Source organism: Anolis sagrei, chromosome Y (assembly GCF_037176765.1).
Source record: "Anolis sagrei isolate rAnoSag1 chromosome Y, rAnoSag1.mat, whole genome shotgun sequence".
Classification (NCBI taxonomy): domain Eukaryota; kingdom Metazoa; phylum Chordata; class Lepidosauria; order Squamata; family Dactyloidae; genus Anolis; species Anolis sagrei.
In genome coordinates, this window is record NC_090035.1 from 21,541,347 (window position 1) to 21,557,450 (window position 16,104).

At 47.3% G+C, this 16,104-nt stretch overlaps 1 protein-coding gene across 3 annotated transcripts; it reads right to left on the bottom strand.

Annotated features, from left to right (window-relative positions):
* Positions 1-792: 792 nt before the first annotated feature.
* LOC137095202 (N-acetylglucosamine-6-phosphate deacetylase-like) lies at positions 793-14,172 on the bottom strand. 3 transcript variants are annotated; one of them, XR_010908806.1, is made up of 6 exons: positions 13,876-14,172; positions 13,178-13,284; positions 7,986-8,122; positions 7,215-7,351; positions 4,468-5,562; positions 1,021-1,083 (listed from the first exon to the last, which is right to left on the bottom strand). XR_010908806.1 is itself a non-coding variant. In XM_067461597.1 (5 exons), the coding sequence occupies exons 2-5, from the start codon at positions 13,258-13,260 to the stop codon at positions 1,012-1,014; spliced, it is 429 nt and encodes a 142-aa protein (XP_067317698.1). In that variant the 5' UTR covers positions 13,261-13,284; positions 13,876-14,169; the 3' UTR covers positions 793-1,011. The 3 variants fall into 3 exon arrangements, 2 of the variants coding, with proteins under 2 accessions (XP_067317698.1, XP_067317697.1); XM_067461597.1 differs by lacking the exon at positions 4,468-5,562 and having other exon boundaries at positions 793-1,083; positions 13,876-14,169; XM_067461596.1 differs by lacking the exons at positions 7,215-7,351; positions 7,986-8,122; positions 13,178-13,284; positions 13,876-14,172 and having other exon boundaries at positions 793-1,083; positions 4,468-5,524.
* Between the last annotated feature and the right edge of the window lie 1,932 nt (positions 14,173-16,104).

Sequence of the window (16,104 nt, forward strand, 5' to 3'; positions counted from 1 at the left end):
TGGATGGCCGCGGTCTTACCATTAACGGATCTGGCATTAATCAGCAGGACCTTAAGGCCAAGGGGGCTGCCATGGAGCCTACCACTACCTACCTTCTCCAGGGTCGCAAGAACTCTGTTGCGCTTCTCCCTGGGATGTTGGTGACCCGCTATTCTCCTCCCCCACACGACTTGGATGGCACCCCCTTCCTCTGGAGCCCTCCCCCCCCCTGCATGGGCAGGATCTATGACTAGTCAGCTCTCAGAGGAAGATGTCGGGCTGGGGAATAATCTCCCTTGGGCGTTAGGTAAGGATGTTTCTGATGATGAGGTAGATAGTGAAACATCAAGGGAGCTGAGTGGGCTGAATAAGGGGAGTGTTATCGAGCGAAGGAGTGTGGCTGGTTGAGCGGGGGCGACCGGGGCAGATGGGGTCTCAAAATGATATGAACCAGGAGGGGGGGAGGGGGGAGGCCCTAACCGGGGAGCTAATTGTGGAATTCACACGCATATACTAGCATATGGAGAGGAGGAGGAATAGTACATCTTAAACCAATTTCACTGGAATGCTAGTATATCTACCTGCATTTTATGGGCTACTACGGTATCCTTGTAAATCAGTACTGACATGTTAGGCACTTTTTAATGTATTTTTTTAACTTTTTAACTGTTTTAACTTTTTGGGGTACATGTGTCTCAATATGTAATTATGTTTTATTTAAATATTAGTATTTTTTTTTTGATTTGAGTCTACTGATGTTATTCTATATGTCAGCTCACGATAGCTGGGCTCAATGATGACACGAGACTTCCATCATAATCAAACAAAGAACTTTACTATCAGATACTAAGACACAAAAAAGCCGGGATTGCCTGGTCGCAGCAGGCGATCCCTTATATACAATCCCACCAGTTCAAAACGTGAACTCCCGCCAAACCTAAAACCCCGCGCAAAAGCTTCCCGCCACCAGACAGCTGCCTCCCTCCAAGGCCACCAGCTGCAGATTCCTTATCGGGGTGAAACGTCATGAGACTAGTTTTCGGCGCCAGAGTCTGGGCTCCGGAAACTGGATCCTGACATGATGTCCTCCTCCTCTTCTTCCTTCTGAAATGAAAATAGGAAACATCTCTATATGCTTTCTGGGTCGAGAGGGCCTTGATACTTTTTGAGTAATCCACAGTGCAACACGGGGTGGATTTTTCCCAAACTTTTGGGTAGCTTCAACTTATATGTGACATCATTTATTTTATTCAAAATTCTGAATGGGCCCAGATACTGTGGGGTTAGTTTTCGAGATGGCGTATCCAACCTGATGTTTTTTGCTGACAGCCAGACCAACTCGCCCTCCTCTAATTTGTCCCCCTCCCTCCGTTTTTGATCGGCAAACAGTTTGTGTTTCTTTTGGGCTTCCCGTAGTGCCGTGACCACGCCTTCCCAGCTGGCCCTCATTCTGTCTGCCCAATCCTCCTCCCTCCTCTGCTCTCTTTCCTCCCATTCCGGCAACTTTGGAATGGGAGAGACCTCTTGGCCATACACTACTTTAAATGGGGACTCCCCTGTTGTTGAGTGTGGGGCTGCGTTGTATGCTAGTTCTGCATACGGGAGAAGATCGACCCAGTCTGACTGACGTTGGTTGGTGTATGATCTGAGGAACGTCCCCAAAGTTTGCTGGGTGCGTTCCACCCCCCCCCCCTGTTTGTCATGGGGTGGAATGCGGAGCTCAAAGTTCTTTCCGCCTCTAGTAGCCGCATGAATTCCTTCCAGAATTTTGCAGTGAACTGAACCCCTCTGTCACTGATGACCTGGTCTGGACATCCATGTAGACGGTAAACATGTTTTACAAATAACTCCGCCTGTTTCTCTGCTGATGGGAGTTTAGGGAGTGCAACAAAATGTGCCTGCTTGGAGAATAGGTCAAGGATTGTCCAGACGTACCGTTGGCCCCTACTGGGTGGGAGTTCCCCAACAAAATCGAATGCAATTGAGTTCCACGGTCTCATGGGGTCAGCCACCTTTTGTAACAGACCTGAGGGTTTTGTAGTGGGGGTTTTGCTTTTTGCGCAAGTGTCACATTTAGAAACATATAATTTGATATCACCCCTCATCCCAGGCCACCAACATTGCCTAGCTAGTAGTTTGGAAGTTTTAGTGACCCCAAAATGACCCGCACTTTTATTATCATGACATCTCCTCATCATCTCCTCCCGCAAAACTTTGGGAATGTATGGTTTTCTGTTCACGAACCCCAATCCACTATTCCACACCACCTTTTCCTTATTCTCCTGGAGCCATTTGTCTTCCTTGTATGCTTGCTTCAACTCATCTTCCCAATCCTTACCCCCTCCTCCTACTCCAACCAGTTCTTTGCAGCGCTCCGCTTGTGCCCTGGTCATGACCGCCATCCCCCCCCCCCCCCCGCACTGATATGAGGTTTTCTAGTACCCGCTCTTCTTTCCCCTCCTGTTTCGGCATACGAGAGAGCGTATCTGCGACTATGTTCATTTTACCTTGGTGGAATTTTAATTCAAATTGGAAACGGGAGAAGAACTGAGCCCACCGAATTTGTTTAGCTGATAATTTGCGGGGAGATGTTAGATACTGTAGGTTTTTATGATCAGTCCACACCTCAAATGGGATTCTGCTCCCTTCTAACAGGTGCCTCCAACATTCCAGTGCCCTCATTATCGCTAGTGCCTCCTTTTCCCAAATCGGCCAATTGTGTTCTGTCTCAGTGAATTTTTTGGACAGGAAACCACAAGGCTTCAAGTTCCCCTCAGAATCTCTTTGCATAAGTGCTGCCCCATATGCCCAATTGGATGCATCGCAATGAAGCATGAACTGCTTGGCCGTATCAGGGTGTGTTAAAAGTGGTTCCTCTGTGAATCTGCACTTTAGCTTTTTGAAGGCATCCTGACACTCCTTTGACCATACTAGCTTAGCCCCTGGGGATCGTGTTTTGGCTGACTCCCCCTTCCCTTTTGTTTTCAGCCATTCTGTGAGTGCTAACGTGAGCTGGGCAAAATCCTTTATGAATGACCGGTAAAAGTTCGCGAACCCCAAGAATGACTGTAGCTGTTTGCGTGTGGTTGGGGGCTCCCATGCTCTCACGTCCTCCACCTTCGTGGGATCCATAGCAATACCTTTGTGGTATATCCTATACCCTAAAAAAGTCAATTTGCTTCTTATTAAATTCACATTTGGCTAGTTTGGCAAACAATTTTGCCTCCCTTAGCCTTTGGTGCACCTCCCTCACCAATTGGACATGGTCTGCTTCATTTTTACTAAAAATGATTACATCATCAATAAAACAAAAGACCCCACGGTACAATAATGGGTGTAACACTTCGTTGATCATCTGCATGAATGCTCCTCCCCCTCCTTTTAGGCCGTAAGGTAAAACACAGAATTGGTACAATCCTAGTGCACATGAGAATGCAGTTTTCCACCTGTCCTCTGGCTTCACCCTGAGTTTGTGGTAAGTCTCGACCAGGTCCAGTTTCGTGAACACCTTCCCCTCCGCCAGTCTAGACAGCAAGTCCTTGGTTAGGGGTAGAGGGTAACAGGTGGTTGTGTTCACGGCGTTTAGCCCCCTGTAGTCTACACACAGTTGAAGCGAACCGTCCTTTTTCCGTCTAAATAGCACAGGGGCCCCGAGAGGGGAATCGGAAGGCTCAATGAACCCCTGCGCGAGGTTTTTTGTCTATGTACTGTTTCAATTCATCCATTTCCCTAGCCGACACCGGGTAGATTTTGGCTTTAGGGAGTGTAGCGTCCTTTTGCAGTTCAATTTTCACCTCAACCCTCCTTTTGGGAGGTAGTCTGTCAGCTTCCTTCTCATCAAAAACATCAGCAAAGTCCCGGTATTTGGGGGGGGGGGGATGTCGTGCACCCAATCCTTTGGCTTGCTTTCCTCACCTCGGCCACCCATTCCCGTTGGTGTCTTTGGGAATCTCAGGCTCCTCTCCTCCCAATCTATGCAAGGGTTTGCTCCTCGTAGCCATGGCATACCCAGGATTACGTTGTATGTTGCTAATTGGGAGATAACAAATGTTATCTCACCCTCCCAGCCGCCCACTTTGCACTTCACTCCCCTAACTTCAAACCTTGCCGGGGCACCTGATGCCATCGACCCGTCTAATTGGGTGAAAGCTATGGGGATCTGCAAAGTTATCTTCTCGCATTCCAGTTCTTCTGCTAGTTTGAGAGTCATTATGTTCCTGGAGCACCCGCAATCTACAAAGGCTTTGCAGCTGGCCCATTTACCCATCCTCTCTAGCCTGATGGGGAAGACTAACATTCCAGGGTTGTGACACACCAAGGATCCCATTGGGGCCTCCAGGGGGAAACATTCCTCCACTTTCTTTCCGGCAGCGGCTTTTGTTTTGGGCCGCGGGGGATCCCCCCCTTCCTCTGCCAACAGCTGGAGGCTTTGTGGCCTAAATGGCAGCAAATAAAGCACCCGTTTTGCCAGCTTCTCTCTCCACTCACAGGCTCTTTCTTGGGCGGCTCCCCTCCAGGCTTCCGGCTCTCCATCCTTGGCGGTCCGGTCTGCGCCGCCGCTCTCGATGCCTCCTGATTTGGGCCAACGTCATCTCGACCCGCCCGGCTAGTTGGATGCATCCTTGGATCGTTCCCGGGTCGTCGCGGTGAAGCGCCCAGGCCAGCAATTCCTTCCTCCACCCCTCTTTGAAGATTTCTACTTTTGTCTGGGCCGACCACTCTGAAACCCTGATAGTTTGTCTGGGCCGACCACTCTGAAACTCTGATAGTTTTCAGCCTATCTCTTGCCTTGACGCGCTCGAGGGGGTCCCGAAAGCGCGCCTCCAGTGCAGCTAGGAATGCCCTCGCTGACCCCAAGCATGGGTTGCGCTGGGCGTGGATTTGAACATACCAGCTTGCTGCACCTCCCCTCAGTGCTGCTCCCACGGCTCTCACTTGGCTAGCCTCCGACCTGAAAGCGTACGCATTGTCCTCCAAGTATCCTCTCACTATCATCAGGAAAAAGTCGAGGTCTTCGGATCTCCCTCCAAACTCTGTAAGCAGATCCTCTCTCCTCTGCTGTGGGGGTTGGAGCTGCACACTTTGGCCGCCTACATGTGCCATTCCTCCCGGGGCCACTGGTTGCCCAAACAACGCTCCAGGTTGCCCCGTGCCACGTCCTGCAGCGGCTGGGATTGTTACCGGAAGGGTTTGCGGGGTCGTCGCATCTCCCCGTGGTATTCCCTCTCCTCCGTCACTCGGGGCTGCCTGGGTTCTACGTCTTGCCCCCAGGATCTGGCTGCTCCCCGCGCTCGCCTCCCACGGCGACTCTGCGCGGGGCTGGGATTCCCCCAGAAGGGGGGCCAGGCGATCCATCAGCCTTGACATCATGGCTAATGTGGTTTCCATGGCAGCCTCGAGTGACGTGGTTGTTTTTGATGGCTTTGGCATTGAATTCTTGCCTTTTTGTATGTAAACCGCTCTGTGTCCCCTTGGGGAGAGAGGGCGGTCTATAAATATTGTTGTTGTTGTTGTTGTTGTTATTATTATTATTGATACACAACAAGTTCAGTTCACACATGTTCTGTAATCCACTCTGAGTTCCTTGGGAGAAATAGAGTGGAATATAAATAAAGTATATTATATTATGTTCCAGAAGCATTCTCTCCTGTTGTTGTTGTTATTGTTGTTGTAAATTATTATTATTATTATTATTATTATTATTATATACACAACAAATTCAGTTCACAGCAAACAAGATCACTATGCTGGCTTTTGTATCCAATCACACATTGGACACTTCCCGAGTGTCTATGATTGTGCGATATATTGGCAAATAATTTGTGCAGATCTGGGTAGGCTAGCCTTTTGCAGCTGACAGATGGTAATAATAATAGTAGTAATAATGCTATTAATAATAATAATACATTTACTATCTGCTTCTCCTTCCTGCTCAAGGCAAGGTACAACAAAGTTAAAACAGAGGGTTAAAACAGGCAGCTGTGAAACATGGGAGACATGAAAGCAGGCCTGAGTCTTCTTCATTTTTCCTACCATGTTTCGGACTACAACACCATGAGTCCCAGCTAGCAGAGTCAATGTTAAGGGATTATGGGATTTGTGGTCAAACCATTTAGAGAGGTAAAAGGTTCTGCATCTCTGACTCCAAAAAAAGCATCTCTAAGGGGAAAAAGTGACGGATCGGACACAAAAGAAAGTCTCTTACCCAGGACGCCAGCTCCATGGGGCCCTCCATTTCTTACAGAAATCTGAGGCAGAACTTGGGAGGAGAGACGCTGTCAGGAAGTTCATAATTAATCTGTCCTGCGAGACACAGTTGGACAATATACCATGGACTCCCCAGGGTCATTTTGTGTGCCTCAAGGATGAAATAAAAATTTCCAATTTGGGGGAGTGGGGGGTCCAAAATGCTTTGTAATGATCTCTAATGAATGTGTAAAGAAATTATTAAAATAATATTTTTGGTGGAATTTTGTGTACGTTCCCCACTTTTTTGTGTGCTTTAAATGGCCCTCTAGTGGCTCAGAAAGACACATATCTCATCAAGGTGATTGGGGAGCAATTCCTTGTTCTGGAGAAGATTGTACAAAAAACAAAACAAAAAGCTACGCTACTTCACATTAGCAGTGAAACTGAGGGCAGAAGGAACCAATTTGTTGCTGTCATTGTTAACCATCTGAATGTCAAGCAAGCTTGCCAATATATTGCAAATCAGAGGTTTGTGGGTACAGGCAGTCCCCAAGTTATGAAGAAGATAGGGTTGGTAGGTTTGGTCTTAAGTTGCATTTGTATGCAAGTTGGGACAGGTACATTTCTTAAGTGTAACTCTAGCCATATATACATATACATATACATATACATATACGTGTGTGTGTGCATGTGTATGCATGCATGTTTTGGATTGCATAGGGAAGGGATGATGCCCTTGTAGTGTTTGTTTTGCTGTCTGTGAACCTGTTTGGAAGATTTCACCCCATTTTCTATCTCTGGGATCATTGGATTTTGAAAAATGTGGCTTGTTGTGGAGACTAGGATTGGAGAGAAAGCTTCAGTGGAGACCTCTCTCCCCCCCCCCCCCCGATAATAACTCTTCCCAGAGAGGATTTTCCTTCCTTCCAAGGAATAAATCTCTCTCACTTCCTGTTGTCTCAGCCTCAATCTTAACTAGGAATAATTTGTAACTTGGGGATGTTTGTAATTTGGGGATGGCCTGTAGATGTAAACTAGCTCCTTACCTTACTATATACAGATGGTGGAGAGGTCACCGTGTTTGGGCAAAAAGAAGTCACCCTGTGGGACAGTGTTTTCTGGGCAACCAGAGAAATTCCTGATGCGACGTCATCTGTGGCCTGGGAAAAATCCACTCCAAAACCTCCAAGGCAATGAAAGGTCAGAGAAGACAAAGAAGAAGCAGAATCTTTGATAACTCAGACTCGTTTCCTTCAAGGGCCACATCAGCTGATACATAGCTGCCTTCAAAGACCATTGACTCCATGGACAGAGAATCAATAGATACAAAGGGTCAACTCTCAGTTTTTCATATAGTAGTCAGTGGATTTGATTTATAGATGTTATTGAACAACAACTCCCATCCCTTTTGGTTATCCGCTATGCAAACTGAGAATGATGAGAATGGCAACCTAGCAGTACTTGCGGTTCTGAGGTTTGGGGAATGGTTACAGAACATTTTAACATCAGACATCCTATCCATAAACTTTTGTATCTCTATTCAAATCCCATTATCTTGACTACATAGAATAAACTGGAGTCTTCTAGATATTGCTGTATCACAACTTCAGCTGATTATGAGGTCTAATGATGTCCCTCAAGAACAAAGTTTTGGCAGTTTAATACATTTTCCTCAAGTTTTATGACAGATCCAATTAGGAAATGACATTTACAACCCAGGAACAAAAATCGTATTACATAGTAAACAAAATAGAAGACACACAGCCCTTTTCCAGCTTAGTAGATGTTGATCTTCAGGAAGAATGCCCAGGTCTTACCATTGATTTGCATGTCAATGAACCCAGGTGCAATGATGCTGCCTTTGCAGTCCAGCTGAATGTCCGCAGGCTTCTTCTCGTCAAAGAAGAGCTTCTCCGGGTTCAGGATCTTCCCATCTCTCACGCAAAGGTCCTCCCTGGAAAAAGGTAGGTCTTGCATTACATTGGCCTTCCTTCCATTAATACATCATACGGTCAAAAGGCACAGTTCTCCCAATGACAACAACCAATATTTGCACAAGGCAGCATACCATGTGGGCTGGGATCTGTAGCACACCCATCAAGTCACCAAGGAAGGCTGGGTTTGCCCCGTGTTATGTACCATCCTTTGTAAAAAAAATTTAAAAAGCATTACAGAATGGGTCATGGGGGTTCTGTGTGACAAAGGTGGTCCAGGTCCATCGTCAGTGGGGGTCACAGTGCTCTGACTTGATGCAGGTTGAACTACAACTTCCATCATGTGGAGTCAATCCCCCAAACTCCTCCAGTATATTTAGCTGCTGTTTAGTTCTGCTTTGTTTGTTGTGCAGACAGAGTTGAAAAGAGTAGGAAAGGGTTAAGGGAGAAGAAGTGGGCAGGATCATGTAAATTCCACACCAATGGAGAGAGTAAGAAACACTGGGATGTGTGTGGTGGAGTAAACATGTAAAATCTAGAATGAAATTGTCCCCAAATGAAAGCATTCCTTGGGTGGCAGGCAGTATGGTGTTTGGGGAGGACATTGGAAGGGTTGGGCTACATGTTCATGGTGCTCAATATAATGTGAAATGTCATTGAAGGGAGGGATTTTGGTGGCTCCTCAGCAGTGTGGGTTGACGCTGTTTGTGAAAGTGGGAGCCTGTCTGTTGAAGTGGGCACCCCAGCCACATACACACATAAATATTTTTTCTATTATGTGTATTTATTTATTTAAAACATTTATATTCCGCTCTTCTCAGCCCAAAAGAGGACTCAAGGCAGAGCACAACATATATATGGAAAACATTCAATGCCGGAACATAAGAAAAACTAAAATAAACTATAAATATACACAAACACTAGAATCAATTATCTCCATTTTTAAAAAGTGCCTTATTGCACTGACCCAAAGGCTTGGTCCCACAGCCGAATTTTTACCATCTTTCTGAAGGACAGGAAGGAGGGGGCTGATCTAATCTTGCCAGGGAGGAAGTTCCATAGCAATGGGGCAATAACTGAGAAGGTCCTCTCCCTTGTCTCTGCTAATTGACCACTTCCTGGTCAGATTTAGGCTCACTGCGCCCCCTAACCTCTGCAGAGGTGGAGGACCCATTAAGTTGGTCCGCCCCAGGAGGCTTATGGATCCGGATGGATTCCTGATGGCTCTTGGGGAGTTTCCCGCCGCCTCGGTAGGTGATCCTGTCGAGGCTCTGGTCACTCTCTGGAATGGGGAGATGACTAGGGCAATTGACATGATCGCTCCGGAATGTCCCCTCTCAAGTAGCCGAGCTAAACCAGCTCCCTGGTTCACCGAGGAGCTGGCAGCGATGAAGCGAAGGAAGAGGGAACTAGAGAGTGTGTGGCGTTCGGATCCGAGTGAACCAAATCGAACACAGTTTGTGTCCTTTTTAAGGGCATATGCCGCGGCAATAAAAGCCGCAAAGAAGGCCTTCTTTGCGGCCACTATTGCGTCTGCAAAGAACCGTCCGGCTGAGCTGTTCCGAATTGTCAGAGGCCTTTTAAATCCCACCACTCAAGGTGGGAACCCTGACGATTCGACTTCTCGCTGTGAAGCTTTTGCTCAGTTCTTTGCAGACAAAGTCGCTTTGATCCATTCTGGTCTGGATACCATGTTAATGGCAATCTCTGAGGATGTAACACGAGCACCTGCTTGTCCAGTTTTGATGGATTCATTTCAATTGGTGAAACCCGAGGATGTGGACAAGATACTTGGAGGAATGAGGCCAACCACATGCATCCTGGACCCCTGCCCATCCTGGCTTCTAAAGGAAGCCAGAGGGGGATTGGCTGAGTGGGTTAAGGTGGTGGTTAATGCTTCCCTTCGGGAAGGCAAGATTCCAGCGAGCTTAAAACAAGCTATTATAAAACCGCTGTTGAAGAAACCATCACTGGACCCCACTAAATTCGACAACTATCGGCCAGTTTCCAATCTCCCCTTCTTGGGCAAAGTCTTGGAACGTGTAGTGGCCTCACAACTCCAGGTATTCTTGGTAGACACGGATTATCTAGACCCGGCACAGTCTGGCTTTAGGCTGGGACATGGTACCGAGACAGCCTTGGTCGCCTTAGTGGATGATCTGCGCCGGGAGCTCGACAAGGGGAGTGTGTCCCTGTTGGTGCTGCTGGACCTCTCAGCAGCCTTCGATACCGTCGACCATGGTATCCTTCTGGGATGCCTCGCAGGGATGGGTCTTGGAGGTACTGTTTTGCAGTGGCTCCGGTCATTCCTGGAGGGTGGATCTCAGAAGGTGTTGTTGGGGGACACCTGTTCAACCCCACAACCATTGTCTTGTGGGGTTCCTCAGGGCTCAATATTGTCTCCCATGTTGTTTAACATCTACATGAAGCCGCTGGGGGAGATCATCCGGAGTTTCAGGGTACGGTGTCATCTGTATGCGGATGATGTCCAACTCTGTCACTCCTTTCCACCTGCTACTAAGGAGGCTGTCCAGGTCCTGAACCGGTGCTTGGCCGCTGTGACGGTCTGGATGAGGGCGAACAAATTGAAATTGAATCCAGACAAGACAGAGGTACTCCTGGTCAGTCGCAAGGCCGAACAGGGCATAGGGTTACAGCCTGTGTTGGATGGGGTCGCACTCCCCCTGAAGACGCAGGTTCGCAGCTTGGGTGTGACCCTGGACTCATCGCTGAGCCTGGAACCCCAGGTTTCGGCGGTGACCAGGGGAGCATTTGCATAGCTAAAGCTTGTGCGCCAGCTGCGCCCGTACCTTGGGAAGTCTGACTTGGCCACGGTAGTCCACGCTCTGGTTACATCCCGTTTAGACTACTGCAACGCTCTCTACGTGGGGTTGCCTTTGAAGACAGCTCGGAAGCTCCAACTAGTCCAACGCTCGGCAGCCATGATTTTAACAGGAGCGGAGCGCAGGGAGCATACAACCCCCCTGTTGCGCCAACTCCACTGGCTACCGATCTGCTACCGGGCTGAATTCAAAGTGCTGGCGTTGGCCTTTAAAGCCCTAAATGGTTCCGGCCCAAACTACCTATCTGACCGCATCTCTGCCTATGAACCCAGCAGGACTTTGAGATCTTCCGGGGAGACCCTGCTCTCGATCCCGCCTGCTTCTCAAGCTCGGCTGGCGGGGACGAGAGATAGGGCCTTCTCGGTGGTGGCTCCTCGGCTGTGGAATGCCCTTCCTACGGACATTAGACTAGCACCATCTCTAATGGTATTCCGCAAAAAGGTGAAGACCTGGATGTTTGTGCAGGCGTTTGAGTAATTTAGTGCAATCTGGTAATGGAACATAGGAATGGAACAATGGACGACGAACCTGGACTACGCTTGGATGATGAGAAGATTGGGTACGGTTGTTTTTTGTAATAATTGTGCATTGTAATTGCTTATTGGTAATTTATGGATAATGTGTTAAGTCAATTCTTATATGTTGTATGGAACCACTGCTGTTTCTACTGTTTTTACTGTTTGTAAAGCGCTGTGAGTCGCCTTCGGGCTTGAGATACAGCGGTATATAAGCAAAGTAAATAAATAATTAATAAATAAATAATCGCGCCTTTTACTGTGGCGGGACCAAGAGCAGGGCCTCACCGGAAGATCTTAATTTCTGCAGTGGTTCATAGAGGAGATGAGTTCGGACAGGTAAACTGGAACGGGGCTGTTTAGGGCCTTATAGGCCAAAGCCAGCACTCTGAATTGTGCTCGGTAGCAAACTGCCAACCAATGGAGCTGATGCAATATGGGAGTTGTATGCTCCCTGTATGCTGCCCCAGTTATTAACCTGGTTGCCTCTCGTTAGATTACTTGAAGCTTCTGAATGGTCTTCAAAGGCAACCCCATGTAGAGTGTGTTGCTGTAGTCTATCCTAGATGTAACAAGAGTGTGGACCACCATGGCCAGGTCTGACTTCCCAATATAGATATATATAGTATAGATATATATGAGAAGACAAAGATGACAGCTGAGAGCAGCAAGGACAAAGAGTAGAACTGAGTTACCCAAGTGATTAATCATGGAAAGTCCTTTTCGTAGGGATCCATGTCAAGATGCAATTGTATATTAACTGTATTACATGGCCTATTAACTCTATTAACATTTACAAATGTAATGAAAAGCAGTCAAAGTATTTTGTTTTTAAAACATTTCTCAGTCCCTTAATCTGTTATCAATATTTCCTGTTACTGCAAGAGTCCAGAGTCTGTTTCTCTCGTGTTCAACTGAATTATTTCCACTATTTGCTCAATGTCATACTTTGCAGAAAAACTAACTAAATTAAAAGCAGTGTTCCACAGTTAATCCCATTATTATTATTATTATTATTATTATTAGAAACACAACAATATTAGTACACAACAAATTGGAAAGAGCAGGTTGGCTGTTAGATTGGATCACACATCGGACACTTTCCAAGTGTCTAGAATGGTGTGATGTATTGGCGAATAATGCAATATTATTATTATTATTATTATTATTAGAAACACAACAAGATGAGTCCACAGCAGACTCTCTGCAGGCAGATCTCTGTGTGCAGATCCCAGTAAGGTGGCCTTCTGCAGCTGGCAGATTGTAATCTTGTCAGCGCCGATTGTGTTTAAGTGCAGGCCAAGGTCTTTAGGCACTGCACCCAGTGTGCTGATCATCACTAGGACCTTTACTGGTTTGTGCCAGAGTCTTTGCAGTTTGATCTTTAAATCTTCATATTGCGTCAGCTTTTCCATTCTGCTTATAAAATCGGTGCCAGGTGGAGCTGTAAAAGCAATATTGTCCCTCAAATCCTTTTGTTATGAATCAATTCCCCTTCATTTTTCTCTTGGCGCACACGTTAACACAAATCATGCCAATGGCAGTAAATTGAACGGAAAGCCAACCTGCTCTTTCCCATCTAGAACCACGTGGAAAGGTTTATGTTTAGGGTTCCCCCACGGCAATGTTTTGTAAATTTCCAACAAAATTAGTATGTCACAACCACACACCAGAGAAACGTGGAAGGAAAGCAACATCACCCAATGCAAACGCTCACCTTTGCAGTTCATGATTCTTCAGAATCCAGCAGTTTGTAAACTGGAAGACTGGAGGATCCTGGGTGGATTTGTCTGAAGGCATCTTCCAAGCATGAAGAGGATGCCCCTGGAAAGATATTAAAAACACTCTTTAATAAATGTATTGTCGAAGGCTTTCATGGCTGGTATCAATAGGTTCTTGTGGGTTTTTTCGGGCTATATGGCCATGTTCTAGAGGCATTTTCTTCTGACGTTTCGCCTGCATCTATGACCTCTGAGGATGCTTGCCATAGACGCAGGCGAAACGTCAGGAGAAAATGCCTCTAGAACATGGCCACATAGCCTGAAAAAACCCACAAGAACCTACTATTTAATAAAGTTTGCCCATGCCTGGTCTACACTGTCGGATTTAATGCAGTTTGACAACACTTTAAGCTGCTATGGTTGCATCTCTGGGAGTTAGCAGAGAAACCTAACGTCTGGGTTGATCCATTACTCCATAGCAATGAGGAATCGGGCACTGAAGTGGTATCGAACTGCATTAAATTCTGTAGTACAGAGGTGCCCAGGGAGCGCCTATACAGATCCAAGGATCCAGCCTGCCAATCAAGGCGAAGAGAATCACCGTTCGATATTTGCATAAATAGAGATCGGATTTGCATAGGCGTTTCTCATTGGCTAAGAACTCCCACTTGTGAGGACAGACAGAAGCACTTACCCGGCTCCCACCGAATCCTTCTAAGCAAGCGCCCAACTTTACCTTCCTCCTTCTCCGCCAGCGAGAATCCCGGTCACATGACCTTGGCGGGTGGGCGTTCCCTACGAGTCAGGTGACCGGCGCCGTACAGCCGCCATGCTGAGAAGGAGAAGAAAAAAAATGCCTGCAAGGGAGCGGTTGCTATGGATCCCGCCTGTTGGTGAGGTTGCAGCGACGCGCGCCCCTTAAAGGGACAGGGCTCCTTGAAGATGGACCTTCCTCTTTGCTTGGAATTCATCCGAGAGGTCATTGAGTTGTGGCCAGGCATATAGCCAGGGGGAGGGGGGGGGGGGGCTTGAGGGGCTTCAGCCCCCCCCCCCCGAAATTCTCATGGTGGTTCGCGAAAAGGCCTTACTGGTGCATTATTTAAACTGTTATGTTTATTCATATCATGATCTGATCACCATACTCAATATATCCCCTATGCATGGGGGTTTGCTAGGGTAGACCCTCTTTCACTCAGATTCAGCCCCCCCCCCCCCCCGAAACTCAGCCCCCCCCCCCCCGAAACCCCCCCTGGAAAAAATTCAGCCCCCCCTCCGAAACTCAGCCCCCCTCCCCCACCCCCCAAAACGAGATCCTGGCTACGGGCCTGGTTGTAGCATTACTTTCTGCCTGTTCTTTTTAATCCCCTCGGATGTGACTCATTCCTGTGGCCCTTGGGGTCTTGAATCCGTTTAGATTAGCCAGGTCTTTTTACATTGCCTCTTTTCTACTATATTTCCTCTTCTGTCTTATCTGGGGCCCTTTCCACACAGCTGTATAAAATCCCACATTATCTGCTTTGAACTGGGTTACATGGCAGTGTGGACTCAGATAACTCATGGCTGTGAAACATTTGAAAAAGTTATATTGTGTTTCTGGATGTTATGAATGGTCCCATTATAAAATGCATAAGGATATGGGTGGGTGGGTCGGAAATCCCATTATCTGCTGTCATTTCCTTCCAAACCCCGCCAGTATTCAAAGTTGATCATGTTGTGTTTGTGCACCAAGTTTGGTCCAGATCCGTTAGTTGTGGGACTTACAGTGCTCTCTGGAAGAGGAGGCCATTTGGGAAAATACATACAAACGAAATAGATATATACATATAAACTTTGGCTTTCATTATATACTAGCTTGGGGACCAGGCGCTGCCCGGGTTATTAGAGAAAAGAATTGTATATCAAGGTTGGTCTTTATCAGTTATTTATATGGCTCGCAGTGGTCTCAGGAAGTTAGTGAAGGTACTGTGAGTCCCATCATCTGTGGTCCATTGTCCTCCAAACTGCACCAGGATGGAGAGAGGGTCATGGGGGCTCTGTGTGCTAAGTTTGGTCTTGATCAGTCATTGGATGAGGGTCACAGCAGTCTCAGAAAGTGAGTTAAGGTACTGCAAGTCCCATCATCCATAGTCTCCCTCAAACATCACCAGAATGTTGAGTTGGCCATGGGGGTTCTCTGTGCCAAGTTTGGTCTTTATTGGTATTTGGATGAATGTCACTGTAGTTTCAGGAAGTGAGTGAAGGTACTGCAAGTCCCATCATTCATTGTCCGTCCTCCTCCAAACAGCACCAGGATGTAGAGTCTCTCATGGGGGCTCTGTGTGCCAAGTTTGGTCTTGATTGGTCATTAGATGAGGGTTGCAGCCAGGCATGTAGCCGGGGGGGGGGGGGGGGGCTCGGGGGGCTTCAGCCCCCCCCCCCCCCGCGAAATTCTCATGGTGGTTCGCGAAAAGGCCTTACTGGTGCATTATTTAAACTGTTATGTTTATTCATATCATGATCTGATCACCATACTCAATATATCCCATATGCATGGGGGTATTGGGGTAATGATACAAAAGGTTTGCTAGGCTAGACCCTCTTTCACTCAGACTCAGCCCCCCCCAAAAAACTCAGCCCCCCCCCGAACCCCCCCCCTGAAATTTTTTTAGCCCCCCCGAAACGAAATCCTGTCTACGGGCCTGGTTGCAGCAGTCTTGGGAAGTGAGTGGAGGTACTTGAAATCCCATCATCCATAGTCTGTTCTCCCCCAAACCTCACCAGAATGTTGAGTTGGCCATGGGGGTTCTGTGTGCCAAGTGTGGTCTTCATCAGTCATTCGATGAGGGTATCAGTAGTTTCACTAAGTGAGTGAAGGAACTGCAAGCCCCATCGTCCATGGTGCATCATCCTCCAAACCGCACCAGGATGTAGAGTGCATCATGGA